Raw genomic sequence first — 15,390 nt, forward strand, 5'->3', positions numbered from 1 at the left:
TACGTAAACTATAGTTAAATAAACTAGGTAAGGCTATTACTAGTTACTTAATTTTACTTTAATAATTATAAGTTAGTAATAGAAATAAGCCCATTCTTTACTAACTATGGGTTTCACCTACGACTCGAAGAAGTTATAGACGAAAGTCTAAATTCGAGGGCTAAGAGTATAGCATTAACTATGAAAGAACTACACGAATAACTTAAATTAAATCTACGATTTCTTATAGAAAGGATAGTAAGCTACGTAAATAAGAAACGGATCGAGGGATCGCTCCTAGAGAAGGGGGACCCCGTCTATCTTTTACGAAAAAATATTAAAACGAAGAGACTAAGCGCGAAGCTAAACTATACGAAACTCGGACTATTTAGAATTAAAGATAAACTTAGAGACGTTATATATCGACTAGAACTACTAAAGAATATAAAGATTCATAACGTATTCCATAAAGTACTTCTTAAACCAGCACCGCGGAACGCTAAAATCATCTAAACACTTTCGCTAGATAAGAAGATAGCACCCGAGAAATATAATGTTAAGAAAGTCCTCAGAAAACGCGTTAAGCGCGGCTAGCCCCAATATCTAATTAAATGATTAGAATACGACGAATATAAAAACAGCTGGGAACCAGAGACTAACCTTTCGAAGGAACTTCTAAGAGAAATAAGGAAGAATCACCCTAAGTGGTTCCCAACGCCAGCAAAGCATTCAGCTATCCATCGTCGAAGGCGAACTCACGAGCTATCGGTAGCTCAGGTTCATCCGGCGTATACCCCTCTTTCTCGTTAAGACGATTAAGCACCATATAGGCCCGGACCGTTATATCACTCTAAGCTTACGTTAATGTTACGGATCCGGCTAAACATCGGAAGGACGAACGCCTAATACATCGAAGAATAATCAGGCCACCAGCCAAGAGATACGACCCAGGGAGTGCATCCTTATTACTAGCACACTCCCCGCATAGAAGGCGCACTCTTCCCTCTCTCACGCTTTAAGTCGTATACAGTATCGATCATATACTAATGGGATGTCTTACATATACGCTTATCGTTAGATTCTGCCTACTTACCAAGAAATCCCTAACATTCTCAAAGCGTAAACTCCAAGTCGGTCGGAGTAAGCGATAAGCGTGAGACACGCAGGATGTCCACCGGCGAGAGAATAACCACTCGCTCTCGGTCGGGGGGTATATCCACGGGTCAGTCGTCGAGCCAGACCATACCGAGCAACTCGCGCGAAGAAGAGCGAGAAATAGATGCGACTTCCGAGCGAGACGCAGCCAACCCTCTTAATACACCCGACGACGAAGACGAACAGGTGCACCGACGGCATCAAGAATTATAGCGAAGACTCGCACGATATCGCCTTAAACAAGAAAACGAAGCTATGCTTACAGAGCTGGAAGGCAGAGAGCCAACGCGGTATGTGGAAGTCGCAGGCACTACGCTGCCGATCCGCAAGCGCCCAGCAAGCGGAAGCTTAGGAAACAACGAGGGACCGATATTAAATAAGGCCATTAAGCTAGGGACACCTCCGTCCTTTAATGGAAAGTCTATGTCGGAACTATAAAAATACAGCGTCGAATGGGAGCTTCAATTTAGTGCTCTCCCAGAAGTCGCGGAGGACGAATATGCTCAGCGCATACGACACGCAGCGACGTTTCTAACGGATCGCGCCGCGAACGCATAGGCTAGAGATAAACCTAGTTTCGAACGGTGGTCGGATTACATCACTTATCTAAAGGATATCGTCGTAGACCCTTCGGTGCGTAAAGGGGAAGCGCTTACGAAGCTAGCGACAATTAAGCAAGACGTAAATCAATTAGTGCGAGAGCTTCTCCAAAGAATTAAAGGCATCGAAGAGAATATCCCGACAATGACGGAGGACGAGCGGAAGGCATGGGTACTACTCAACGCCTTGTCGCCTACGATTCGTACAGAAGTAATGTACGAGCATAGAGAGATCACCTCTCGTAAGTAAGTCCTAGCTTCAGCTCAGCGATATAAGAATATACTTAAACAACGAAATAAGGCCGAGTTCCAGTTAGCGAATACTCCGGCTTCGGAAAAGAAAGGCTTAGACGGCTCCTCGTCTTCTCGTAAGCGAACCGTATATAGCTCGCAGGAAAGATCGTCCACGAGTAAAGAGCCGAAAGAAGAGAAGAGAATAGAGAAAGATTCCATAACTAAGCGGAAGAAGTTCGCTGGCTCCTGCTATAACTACGGGAAGCAAGGACATAAGGAAGCGAAATGTCGTCAACTAAAGCGCACTTAAGGCGTAGGCGCTTCGTAGGCTAGTGATAAGAATAAGTCAAAAAACTAAGTCCTGGCCTGCTTAGTGTCGCCGTAGCGCTAGGGTTACCCGAAGACATAGACGCGAATAATTAACTTAAAACGCCACGATCACTCACCTTAGAGGTTCAGATTAAGACCTCACAAGGACCGTAGGTGATGCGCACGCTGCTCGACAGCGGGGCGTAGGCGAACTTCATCTCTTAACTTCTCGTCGCAGAAGTAGGGGTAAAACCCACAGCCATTAAGTACCGCGTGAGAACGATAGCCGGGCACGCTATTAGAGTGTATAGCCAGTACCGCCTAGATACGTATACTACTGATATGCGAGGCGAATGCAGAAAGTATACGCATGACTATATCGCAACGAACATCCAGGGGTATGATGCGATCCTAGGCTACCCATGGTTAGCGAAGATCAACCCTAACATCGACTGGGGTTCGGGTACGTGGAGCTATGAAAGTGATAGACGCCAGTGAGTTATACGCGTATCACTATACGAACTACTGAAAGATGCGGCCATCGATGGGAATACCACCGGTATGATGACGGCAACTCCCTTAGGGGCCACTAGCATGCGCGACGCTTGCGTAACGCTCGCGGGCATGGTAGAAGGCGAAGAACCACTGCCAGACGCATTTAGTGATTTCGCCGAGATGTTTCGCGAGCCTAGCGAAGACCCCGCTGAGAGAAGAACGACGGTTAAACACTCGATCCCGATTATGGACGGCGAGACCGTGCCTTACGGACCTATTTACTCATTGAGCGCGAGGGAACTATAAGTTCTACGCGAGTATATCGACACTAGCCTAGCGAAAGGATGGATTAAGGTAAGCGAATCGTCAGCGGGCGCTCCGATCCTATTCATAGCAAAGAAGGATGGTAGCCTACGACTATGTATCGACTACCGTGCGCTAAATAAGATAACGAGGAAGAATCGTTATCCGCTACCGCTCATTCCTGAGATCCTTAATCGTCTTAGCGGCGCTAAGATGTATACGAAACTAGACCTCAGGGACGCCTATCATCGTATACCTATAGCGGAGGAGGACCGCTGGAAGACTGCGTTTCGCACGCGCTATGGGCACTTTAAGTATAATGTTATGCCCTTTGGGCTAACTAATGCTCCAGCATCATTCCAAGCCTATATTAATAAGGCGTTACGAGGGCTACTAGACGATATATGCGTCGCGTTTATGGACGATATACTCATCTACAGCCGGGATAAAGAGGAGCATACGAGGCACGTGCGACTTATGCTCGAGAGGCTACGATAGTATGGATTATACATTAAGCTATCTAAGTGTAAGTTCTACGCTAAGGAAGTTAACTTTCTTAGGTTCCGCGTAGGAGTCGCGGGCGTGTCGATGGATCCTAGCAGGGTGCAAGCCATAACGGAGTGGCCTGTTCCAAAATCGTACCGAGAGATCCAGGTCTTTCTAGACTTTACCAACTTCTACCGAGGATTTATCTATAAATACTCGGCGATAGTAGCACCTATTACTAATCTCCTCACGGGCATGATGGCGGGCAAGAAGATAGGCCCCTTCGTATAGCCACCCGGGGCTAATTATGCGTTTCGCACGCTAAAAGAGCGCTTCACGTAAGCGCCCATACTTACGCACTTCGACACGGAGAGACAGTCTCGAGTCGAGGTGGACGCATCGGGCCAGGCAATTGGCGGTGTGCTCACACAAGCATACGAGTCGCCGGGAGGTCGCACGCTCTGGAAGCCAGTGGCGTTCTTCTCGCGGAAAATGACTTCCGCGGAAAGGAACTACCACACGGGCGACGGCGAGATGTTAGCTATCGTGCATGCTTTTAAGGAGTGGCGTCATTATCTTGAGGCACCTGCGAGTAGCACGATAGTACTAACCGACTATGAGGCGTTGTAGAGTTTCATGACCACGAAGATCTTAAATAGACGCCAGATGCGGTGGGCCGAGGTGCTAGTAGTATATGACTTCCGTATATAATGGAGGCGAGGTAAGGATAACCCAGCTAATGGGCTATCCCGTCGTTCAGACCATATGGAGAAGGGGGACGCCCCTGATGAGAACATCCTAACTAGTCTCTTATAGAAGAGGATCGAGGTTAGCGATGGTAAATCGCATGCTGATTACATGCGAGTCAACGGCGAGATCGTCGTTGGCGTATTGACGCGGGCACGGGTTCAGAGCAGTAGAAGCCCTGCTGAAAGCGTATATAACGTTGTGACGCTACCCAATGCTGAAGCCCCAAATGTTGAGCTAAGCGGAGATAAGCAGCAGTCGGCTGGCGTGCGTCAACGCAGCGACGAGCTTACTACTCGCTTAAGGGAGCTCCAAGCACTAGATGAGTGGTGCAAGGAGGCTCAGTGGTCGACGACGTCCGATGGCCGAATTACACGTGGTGTATTCAAAGGTGCCTGGAGCGTTGACAGTGCGGGTCTCGTGCGACGAGACGGCGTAGCATATATGCCTCGCGATCCTGCCACTCGTTAAGAGATTATGAGAGTAAATCATGATGACCCGTGGCAGGGAGGACATTTTGGACGTCAACGCATAACTGACGCTATTATACGACACTACTGATGGCCGTAGATAAGGCGCGATATAGACGTATATATTGCTACGTGTGATATCTATCAGAGGATGAAGGTCCCCCGGTATAAGCTCTACGGGCAGCTCGAGCCCCTACCACGACCAGAAGGGCCGTGGCAGAATATCTCGATGAACTTCATCGTAGGTCTCCCGCCGTCGTTGCACGGGCGAGACGCATACGATTCGATACTAGTTATTATAGATAGGTACTCAAAAATGGTGAACCTGACACTATGTCGTAGCACGATAGACGCCTAAGGCCTAGGCCGGGTAGTACTAGAAAAGATAGTTACTAAGTATAGAGTACCGAGATTAATCGTCAGTGATAGAGGTTCGACGTTTACGTTAGCCTACTAAGGAACTCTCTACTTATACCTTACGACTCGTAGGCTCTTCTCAACCGCCTTCTATCCATAGACTAATGGATAGACGGAGCGAACTAATTAGACTCTGGAGTGCTACCTTCGCTGCTACGTTAACTATTAATAGTTAAATTAGGCTAAGTTGTTAGCTAGCGCTAAGTACGTAATGAATGCTACATCGAATACTACTACGGGAGAAGCACCGTTTAGCATTGTATATAGATTCTCGCCGGAGATGCGCATGAATGTCGTAGGCGAGAAGTAGACGAAAGACCCCGGGAATGTAGCCGCGAGAGAGAGAGCCGAAGTCCTAGCGAAATCACTCCGTATAGCGAGCGAGGTACACGTAATAGCGGAGCGTAACGCTAACCGAGTGGCTAAGAACTACAATAAGCAACGAAAGGCTATGGAGTTCGCAATTGGGTCATAAGTCCTCCTTGCGGCAAAGTATATTCGCACGCTACGCGTAAGCAAGAAGCTTACGGATTAATTCCTAGGCCCTTTCGAGGTTACTGAAAGAATTAGCGCAAATACTTATCGACTTAACCTACTAAAGAAGTATAGCCGACTTCACCATACCTTTCACATCTCTTTATTATAGGCGTATCGCGCGCGACCTAGAGTCGCCTCACCGCCGCCTATAGACATTAAGAAAGAAGAAGAATGAGAGATTAAGAAAGTGCTTAAGGAACGTCGACTTCGGGGTAGGACTCAGTTCTACGTAAGATGGAAAGGGTTCTCTAAGGCGCACGATTCCTAGGAGCTAGAAGAGTATATGGAGAACGCACAGTACGAAGTCGAACGGTTTAGAGTAAGCACAAGAAAAGAAAAGAGGTAGGAGTGATCGTCTAATTCTCGTAAGCGAGGCGCATGGCGCTCGTAAGCGACCATCAACACAGCACTGTCTAATCACTCCGGGGGGGCCATGGTCCTATGCTACCTCCCATAGCGGTACGCCAGCGTGTCGTATGAGAGGCAGTAGGGACCATGACCCCGAAGCCCAAGCCCAACCCAACCACCCAACCATATAGGGCCACAAGCGGCACGCGTGCGACTCGCACGCGGCCCAAGGGCAATGTTAACTCACACCCCACCTAACCACCTAATGGTGCGCGTCAGCTAGTTGGCGCCCTCTTCATCCTCATCGTCGTCGTCCTTCTCAGAGGACGAAACACCAAAGGTCTCATCGCCCCATTCATAGAGCTCGAAATTCCACTAGCTGCTATTAGCACGCGACACGCAAGAGAGAAGCGCACTTACACGTTGACGAAGTGTATCAACGCTAACACGAACCGCCTCGAGGAGCAGGCCCATCTAGACTGCAGGCGATACGCTTACTACTCTAGGGCTACCTAGAGCAGCGTTGGCTGCGCGTGCGCCGCCAATAGCAGAGAGGCTAGGGGCGAGGCGGGCGGCGCGGGCGGCGGCCGTCTACATCTCGCGCGATAGGATGTCGGCGAGGCCCCGGACCTCTATAGGGGCCGGGGCGCCGGGGCCGCCGCGACCGCAGGCCTCATTGGCAGCGAGCAGCTCCTAGGCACGGCGCACATAAGAAGCAGGAACCTCGCATGGTGTTAGCATAGTAATAGCAGCGAGATAGTACTCACAGGAACGCAACCCGTGGCACCACCACGATTGTTGGCAGCGCAGCGGGAGCAGCGCGTGCCACCCGCAGGGGTGTCGCAGACAAGTGGCTGGCCGGGCGCCAGCTTACCGAAGCCCGGGCCGCTGCACAGGCGGCGGAGGCAGCGGCGGCAGGGCAGGCTCAGCGCCTCCTTGCGCGGGTTCTTCTTGGTTTTTTTGGCCGGGCGAGGCGGCGACGGGGAGCGGCGAGCTAGCAGACGGTTAGCATGCTACACGCAGCATGATAGCGACGGCACATACAACGTTTGCCTCCACCAGGGGGGCGACGTCCACCACCGGAGCCACTGGCAATGGCGCCAGGGCCGGGAGCAGGAGGAGCAGCGGGGGCAACAGCAGCGGAAGACACTTAAAGCGGTTAGCACGCGACAAGCATGTACAACGCGTGAGACTCACTGGTGAAGAACTAAAATGGAGCAAGTTGAAAAAATGGAAATTTGGTGGCGCGAATTGACTGCAACACAATGCATTAGCATGAACAGAGCGTATGCAAATAGCAGGCGAAAAGCGCTTACAGAGAAACGGATTGAGTGGTCCGAGGAAAGGAAAGATCGAGGATCGATGGTCGCAACGGAATATTTATGCCATGGGAGAAGTGGGCATACCATTCACTGACATCCTTCACTCGCCATTCAAACGCATGCGACTCACGAGCAGTGAAGACATGCTATTGTCTTCACGCTATTGTCACAGCATGAATGGGCCTATTCATGACATTCACTGCCAACATCATTCACAGCACATACAAAATGGAATAAGGCTGACGTATACGAGGCTGAATGTACAAGGCTACACGGCGAGGCTGGGAAGCAGGATCATCTCGACTAAATACGTCGCCAAGGTGAAGCGCGCACCGACTCGATGAAGCACACTGCCGTGGGCAGTCATGGAAGCACACGCGAGACGGGTGCGACGAGCATACTACTCACAGCTTCTCGGGGACGAGAAGCTTAAAGGGGGGGGCAGTGTTACGGATCCGGCTAAACATCGGAAGAACGGACGCCTGATACATCGAAGAATAATCAGGCCACCAGCTAAGAGATACGACCCAGGGAGTGCATCCTTATTACTAGCACACTCCCCGCATAGAAGGCGCACTCTTCCCTCTCTCACGCTTTGAGTCGTATACAGTATCGATCATATACTAATGGGATGTCTTACATATACGCTTATCGTTAGATTCTGCCTACTTGCCAAGAAATCCCTAACAGTTAACCTATTTAGTTAGCGTTCCACCTAACTTAAACGAGACTACTCCTAAAGCAATTCTAGGGATTACTATTGCGCTAAACGAGCCATTTCCCCCGCATATCACTAGGCGCGCTAAGCTATGCGAGCTTAGGCCTCCTACACCTTACTCCGTAACTCCGACTTTTTTCGCTCGATACTTTAGTACTCTAACTTAGAATACTAACCATTACACTTCATATTCTTTTTCAAACATTTAGAATATCGAGAAACCCCATACTTCATCACATAGATCGAGCGAGAACGATCGCAATTTAAGTAAGATACCATGGCGCGGTAATCAGTGAACTGTACGTTGCGCGACTAACGAAGGCGTTCGAGAGAACGGTCGCGAACACGAGAAAGAAGTTTAGGGACGGTGGACTACGGGCGAGAAGGAGAGAAGAGAGGAGATATCTTTAGACTTAGACGAATTTAAGTTAGGTAGTGTCCCGCTTTTATATCATCGCTAAGACGAACTCTTAGGATAAGAGTCTAACCGAAGGGAGAATAGTGTTAGACATAGCCTTGCGGAAGACCGACTACGAGTCGCACGAGCACGACTCACCACGCTCATTAGACACTTAGAAGGATCCACGGAGGAACAAGGCTAGATTACATGATATGCCCTATTAGCTCTGTTAGCCCTATTGGCCCTGTTAGCACAGAGCGCACAGAGCGCACAGAGCGCATAGAGCGTAAGCATTATATATACACCCTCACTACCCTAGGTAGTTACACTCTCTTCGTAGCTAACTCATATTATCTACTGAACTATATAGTTCTTAGTAACAGGGAACCCTGCTTATACATTGTGTCTTCCCCAACCAGCTCATGCTATTCTAGGATTATTGCTAAGAACCCTAATCTAGTTAGGATTAGTAGGGATCCTTAACAACACTATAGTCTAACTAGGACTAAGTATTTAGCCGAACTTTCTCGTACGTAAGAGACTATATATATATTAGTAGCGTCTCTCACCCGAGTTAGATAGATAATACTTATATATCTTATAGTTAATCTAAACGAGGAAGAAAGAGACGAAGAAGGCTATAGTAAAGGGCTTAAGAACTAAAGTAAAGGCTAAAGTGAATTAAATCTCATTCGCATTACTATAACAATATAAAACGACTATCTCATCTAAATCGAGTGAGAATTTAATTACTTACTATTATTAGTGAATAGCTATTTAACTACTATGTCATTATCTTCGTCATTAATAATTAAGACGGCCTATTCATACGATGAATTAAGGCTATCTTTATACTCATAGCGACTCGAGGGTGAGTCGCTTTTTAGAGGGGGGGTAACTATTACGAGCCCACCGTTACCCCTAAGTACTCTACGCCCTCCACCCGAATCGGGTGAACGATATAGAAAGAAAAGAAAAGAATAAGGTAAAGAACGGTTAAGGCACAAGGCTATCGGTTAACGCTGCCTTACCCTTTTCACGTGACAGAAAGAGGGGAAGCTATAAGAGTCTCCTCTCACCTGAATCGGCTGAGAGAGAACTCTTCCTTTTTCTCAAGCGTTGAGTCGTTGTCAATAGGGCTACGTGAATAGAATAAGGCATTCAGCTACTCCAATTCCTTTGTACCTACTGCGTTGCGTAGGTCCCTGATAGGGTGGCTCGGGACATAGCTGGCAGCGACGGTCTTCCTGGCGCAGGGAGAGTTCTAGTTCCTTCAGGGCCCTGATGTCGGCTTCTGCAACGACAGCTTTGGGTCGACGTTTGAAACCGTTGTAGCACAGGGTTTCGTCGTAAAACCAGAGACTCTGCAATACGTCTAGAAACGAGTACAAAGTCTCGGGGACATCACTCTCTTCAAGACTGGAACGAGGTATCTTCCGTAAGCGACCCCGTAATATGCTCTCACAGATGTCTGTCTCGGCAACTACCGATGGGGGGATTGAGGCCTTTAGAGACTCGGCAATTTGCTTCAATCGTAGACCAAGTCAGCCACAGTGACCATCGTTCGAATGCCATGCACCATGAGCGTTCTGACGACCTCTAGACATGCTGCACAGTCAAGACTCGTCATAAACTGTAGCGACTCAAGGTAGTACGCCCATATGGGAATATTGTAATCTCCATGAATAACGGTGTCTGGGCCGGGGCCGAGTGTTAGAAGGCTGCGCAAGATGTCGTGATGCGGTGGTATCCATATCCTATTATGGCAGGATCTGAGAGCATAATCAAGCAATGGCCTACCCTCTTTCTCTTGGATTGTTGCCGCTGTTAATCGCGCCTTGACATACGACCTCCAGCCAATCTGTATGCCCAGTGAGAGGGCATTTCTATGGTCGTCGGCCCAATTCTCTAATGCTGTCTTAGCAACCGGTAAGGATAACCCCACTTCGGTGTCATCCAGGTTCGTTCAATACGTCCACAATCTTTTCAAGCAGGATAAATGCCGCCTCCTCCCCACCTGGTAACTCTGGCCGTACCACAATTTGTTGAAGAAAAGGTGTCATAGATGTAAGATCAGGGGAGAGTAATTGATGTGGAAGTGCGAACGTCCTCATATTAGTAACCGTATGGTTGCATTGGAACAAGTGAGCGTCGAATGGCCCTCCTGTATGTTGGTGAAGGAGATCTCTTGCAGCACGACCAGCAAAGGGATCCCGTACGGTTCTGTGCAGAAGCTCGATCCGCGTCCCCGGGCGCAGTTTTGTCCCATAAAATGGATGAGGATGGTAATAGGTGCACGAATCAGTCTCCAACAGCCCCCATACTTCTGCTCACCAGCATTCGTTCAAGAGATTCGAGGAATTCTCTGCCCTCTTGTGGACAATCAAAATCGACATCATACAAGCTTTGGTTTGCAGCAAAGCAAAAATCTTCACTCTGTTCCAGAAAATGGAGATGGATTAGGAGAAATTCAAAGCTAGGACAGTCACTACGGAGCAAAGCAGTAACACTGCCCGAGCCTATAGAGTACAAGGCTGTTTGGAGGATGATGGACGCTTCTTTTCTGTATGGTCTTTCAATCGACTCGAAAATGCGTCTGAAATACTCATCCAGATCGAGTGGAATGCTTTAAAGTTCCCTGAAAAGTGCATTGTGCGACCCCCGTCCCTCAGAACTCTCAAAAAAAGACACGGACGACTAAGCGCACCCATAGAAATACCCCTCTTGCCCGCCTCGTAATCTCTCCGGTTATTTTTTGAAGCAGCTGCGGTTCTTTTTTTGTTGGCGCCGAAAGTGTGGATTCTCGCCCAGTTGCTCTGGGCATAGAGGCGTATGTTGTCTTTCGTAAGATCGTCAAGCCGGAGTTGGGGACAATCATGGAACTCATCACGAAAGATGTTGTAGGGTCGGCTTGCCACACAGGCCCTGACGTTCTCGACTTTGGTGAGGGTGTGCAACAGCTCCAGAACCTCCTGGCATTGGTCATCTGAACCATCATGTTCATCAAGACCATCGATAAACAGCAAAACCCGTTTGCTAGTTTCGAGATGTTTTACGACCCTAGACAGGACTTCAATCACTTCCACTTCTTCCCACACAAGTACACGGGGACGTTCGTCCAAGTTCGCCTCCCACCTGCTGGTTGACATCACCTGGTCAACAAGGTCAAGCCGTGGCGAGAGCAGTTGGTATACACGAAGAAAGCCGGATAACGATTTTTCGTCGCTGGTGCCAGCATACCAAAAGCAGAATGAAGCCCTGAGAAATTCAGCGTCGTCCGCTGTTTGGTCCAGAGATCGTAGCTTATCGGCGCGTTCGTCTAGTTCGCGGATCAACGTGCTCTTGGCCGAACCCGGTTTCCCAGATACCCAGTATATAGGGTGTCTGCTGGCATGAAGCCACTCGATGAAATCATCCCACACACCCACATCATCCTCTTTACGTCTGAATATCCATTTATATGTGCCATCGTGGGCTCGGCCTATGACGTTGCGTCTGTTGTTGATTTTTGAATACCGTAGACTTTCGACGATTGGGCGTCGAGCGGCAATTTCGCGTTTTCATTGTGGGCAAAAGCTGGTGCACATCGTCTCATTTAGCTTTGAGCCCATCATTCAGCCGTTCCAGGTTTTTGGAGAGCCCCTTGATCTTTTCTGTCAGATTGATATTGGAGCGTTTTAATGTGTCTTCAACGGCAAGAGATATCGTGGCATCATCAATCTGCGGCGACGAAAAACTGGAGCTAATTTAACAATGTCGTCTCTGATACCCCCAGACTCTGCTGTGGTCTTGAGAGCGTGTTGTGCAATGGCAAGCATTCCCTCGCTCATATTCTTGCGATCGACAGCTGACTGGTCGTGGAGATAAACCATGAGGGAGAGCATTAAGTTTGCCCTGGCATGATCCAGCTTTTGTGACAGGGAGTCGATTTTAGGTTTGTCAATGTAGGTTTTCAATGCAAGTTTGACTGCCATGTCGAGACGGTCAGCAATGGCTTCTTCATTGGCGGCCAAGAAGAGATCGAGGTCGTTTTGATACGTATCTTCGCATGAAGAGGGTTATGGGTGGAGGGGACTCACCACTGCTCCACAAGTTATGGGGCCTATTGAAGCCCCATTTGTCCAGAATCGTAGTAAATTCCTGGGACACACTCAGGCATTCCAGGTTTCAACAATGTAAAGCGCGCGCGGGGCCTGGATGTAGCCGCTGGGAGGCACTGGATTCCATCGACTTCTGGAGATGGGCATTTGAGGCCGATAGACGCTGCACACAATCTTGCAGTGCTCGGAAGTTACTGTTGCCACCGCCGTGCGAGTATTCGATCGTTTTGCGGATAAGGTCGATTCCCAGCTGGACGAATTGAAGGGCGTTGCCCGCCGCGGCGAAGGTTGTAAGAGGTTCCGCCATCTTGACAGTTGGAGCCAACAGTGACGGGAAGCATACTCTGTAGCAGAGAGAGCTGTCCTCTGTACACCGGGCATAATATCAAGGGCAAGTTTTGATGGAACCAGGCTGGTGGAAAGAGCGACTATCGCCAGTTGACGTGTTGAACTTGGCGGGGCGAAGTTGGCAAACTACTGCAGTCCAGGTCCAAGCCACCACTCAGGCTGATGGACGGTGCAAGACGCTGAGGCAGGGAATCTTGAAGACAGGCGCCTCTCAAGGTAGCCGAGACCAGCAGCGAGAAGAGACGAGCCCGTCTGTTGTAAAATGAGCAAGAATGAGAGCCCCGGTTAGGCAAGGCGCATTTCACTTGGGAAGAACAGAAGGGCGGGATAGCCCAACGTTGTCCAGAATGCTTCGATATATAACATACACGTCGGATGGCATCTATGACGGCCAAAGCGACCGGAATCACCTCCACCATTTCTTCCCCCAGCCCCCTTTCCTCGGACCCCAGTCCTTGCGCCTGACATCCTCAATATCATCGACACTCAGATAATCTACACCCTCTCTCACTAGCACTCTCCAGAGGTAGTCTCTCAATCCAATGGGCCAAGGGGGAATACTCCAATAGCGGACTTTTAGACCTCTGGCGTGGGCGGCACGGATCTGCCGTCGAATCTTGTCGAGTTGAGGCTGGGTGAGCGACGAGTGGAATGGGTAGCCGATTGAGCGCCTGAAAGAAGTAGAGGCATAATATGAGTTATAGAGGGAGTAGCTGCTCAACGGATCGGCCGGCGGTTGAGAAAGTGGCTCAGTCGATGGTGATATGTCGTCGACATGGATATTTGATGCCGCTGGTGGCGGGGAGAGAAAAGGAATACCTGGCAAGGAATCCAAGTCGTGCAGGGGAGCATCAAAAAAAATGTCTCTATATGTTGAATTCTCGATGACACGGTTGAAGGGCGCATCGCCAGAGACCACAATAGTCAAGGGTCCGCTAACCACATCGGATCCGTTAAAATAAGTGAGGTACCTCCTGTCGCGGAAGGGTGCGAGCAGGGCATCAACACGGTTCCAGATCTCGTCCGGCTTATTCTTAAAGTCCACCAGAAGAACAAGAGACTGCCTGGGTTTAGTGTCAAAGACGCCAAAGCGTGGTGGATTGATCACGTCGCCCGGACCCAGGAGATCAGGAATCATGTTTTTGTGATCGAGGATCTCTTTCAGGGGATCCAAATATAGAGTGTCTAGCGTTCTGTTTGGTCGTATGCCTGACGTTCTGTGTGCCACGTAGAGCTCGTCGCCGAAAAGCCACACGTCTGCTTCGACGCCCGTGCACCCCACGTGAATCGCGCTGTACAAAGGTTCCCGCCGCCAGTAGTCGTTGTGAGAGTGGCACATGAAAGGCTGCACATCTGCCGTAAGTACATCAAGATTGCTATTCCATGATGCATCCGGTGTATTCGGGGACAAAAAGCTGGCTTTGAGCGGACCGGAGACAAGGTCGAGGTCGTCAGGGAAGAGGGCCTCCAAAATACTGCATATGAAGACTACGCACTGCAGAAGTCCTCTATTCATCCATCAACGTCTGCCTCCGCAAGGTAAAAGGTCAAGAGCAGTCTAGCTTACAGGGTCATCAAGGTAGTCTTGGTCAGAAACCACAACCTAAAAAAAGTTCGAGATCGAAATCGCTGATATTTGTGTCTGCTAGATGTCGTTGGCGCCGAAGCCGACGAACGGGATTTGGTAAGCGCTGAGGAAGTGGCTGTGCGCGACCGATCTGCCAGGCGGCGTGAATGGTATCTTCTGCTCATTCCCTTTGCGTCTGATTCACTTGCGGCCAGTTGGTCATCGTCGTTCTCGTAAGTCCAGGACGGAGGACGCTTTGGCAAGAATGCGCCCAGCTCGACATCGCCCTCTCTGTCTTCACTTTTGGTTTGCCAAAACTTGCCGAGGGGAGAGTGAAAACTCCTCCCTGGTCGCAGGAACCTGTTATCGCGGGTTGCCGCCATATTGCTCTGAGAGACAGCAACAAACAGGAGGTATCATAGCTTCTGCGTCGGGGTTGGCCGTCAGTCAAGAAGTGCTTTGCTTTGAATTGCTCGACATAGTGAGGGCGACGCGGCTATTAGGTCAGTCTCCCAGGCAGCAGCCAAAGCAGGAGAAGTGATATAGACCATTTTGTCTATTACATGTCCAAGGGGATGGATTTGTAGGTGAAGTGGGGATGTAGAACTTCTTTACAAAGCCGACGCCATGGTCGCAGTTTCGGGAAGCCAATCAAGCCCATGGAGTGACGGGCTCGCCAAGAAAGACGCGTCACCGAACGAGGCGCGAGAAGAATGTCAGGTGACCAGAATCCCAATCTCATATTGACTTGTGAGGCTCGCTAGACAAAAGGCCACAGAGACTACCAGGAACACCACCTCAAGACAAGCCAAGCGCTGTACAAGCTCATGTCCCCGTAAAGCTTGCTTTAACTCCC

The 15,390-nt window shown here is 49.5% G+C and overlaps 2 protein-coding genes across 2 annotated transcripts; both read right to left on the reverse strand.

The window, feature by feature from the left end:
• Positions 1-11,038: 11,038 nt before the first annotated feature.
• On the reverse strand, positions 11,039-12,926 carry Z519_09584 (uncharacterized protein; the record flags this gene model as incomplete). The annotated part of the gene is made up of 3 exons (XM_016767305.1): positions 11,039-12,000; positions 12,289-12,486; positions 12,815-12,926. The coding sequence occupies 3 exons, from the start codon at positions 12,924-12,926 to the stop codon at positions 11,039-11,041; spliced, it is 1,272 nt and encodes a 423-aa protein (XP_016616097.1).
• A 447-nt stretch (positions 12,927-13,373) lies between these two features.
• On the reverse strand, positions 13,374-14,917 carry Z519_09585 (uncharacterized protein; the record flags this gene model as incomplete). The annotated part of the gene is made up of 2 exons (XM_016767306.1): positions 13,374-14,475; positions 14,535-14,917. The coding sequence occupies 2 exons, from the start codon at positions 14,915-14,917 to the stop codon at positions 13,374-13,376; spliced, it is 1,485 nt and encodes a 494-aa protein (XP_016616098.1).
• Positions 14,918-15,390: the final 473 nt, after the last annotated feature.

Source organism: Cladophialophora bantiana (assembly GCF_000835475.1).
Source record: "Cladophialophora bantiana CBS 173.52 unplaced genomic scaffold supercont1.16, whole genome shotgun sequence".
In the NCBI taxonomy this organism is placed as follows: Eukaryota; Fungi; Ascomycota; class Eurotiomycetes; order Chaetothyriales; family Herpotrichiellaceae; genus Cladophialophora; species Cladophialophora bantiana.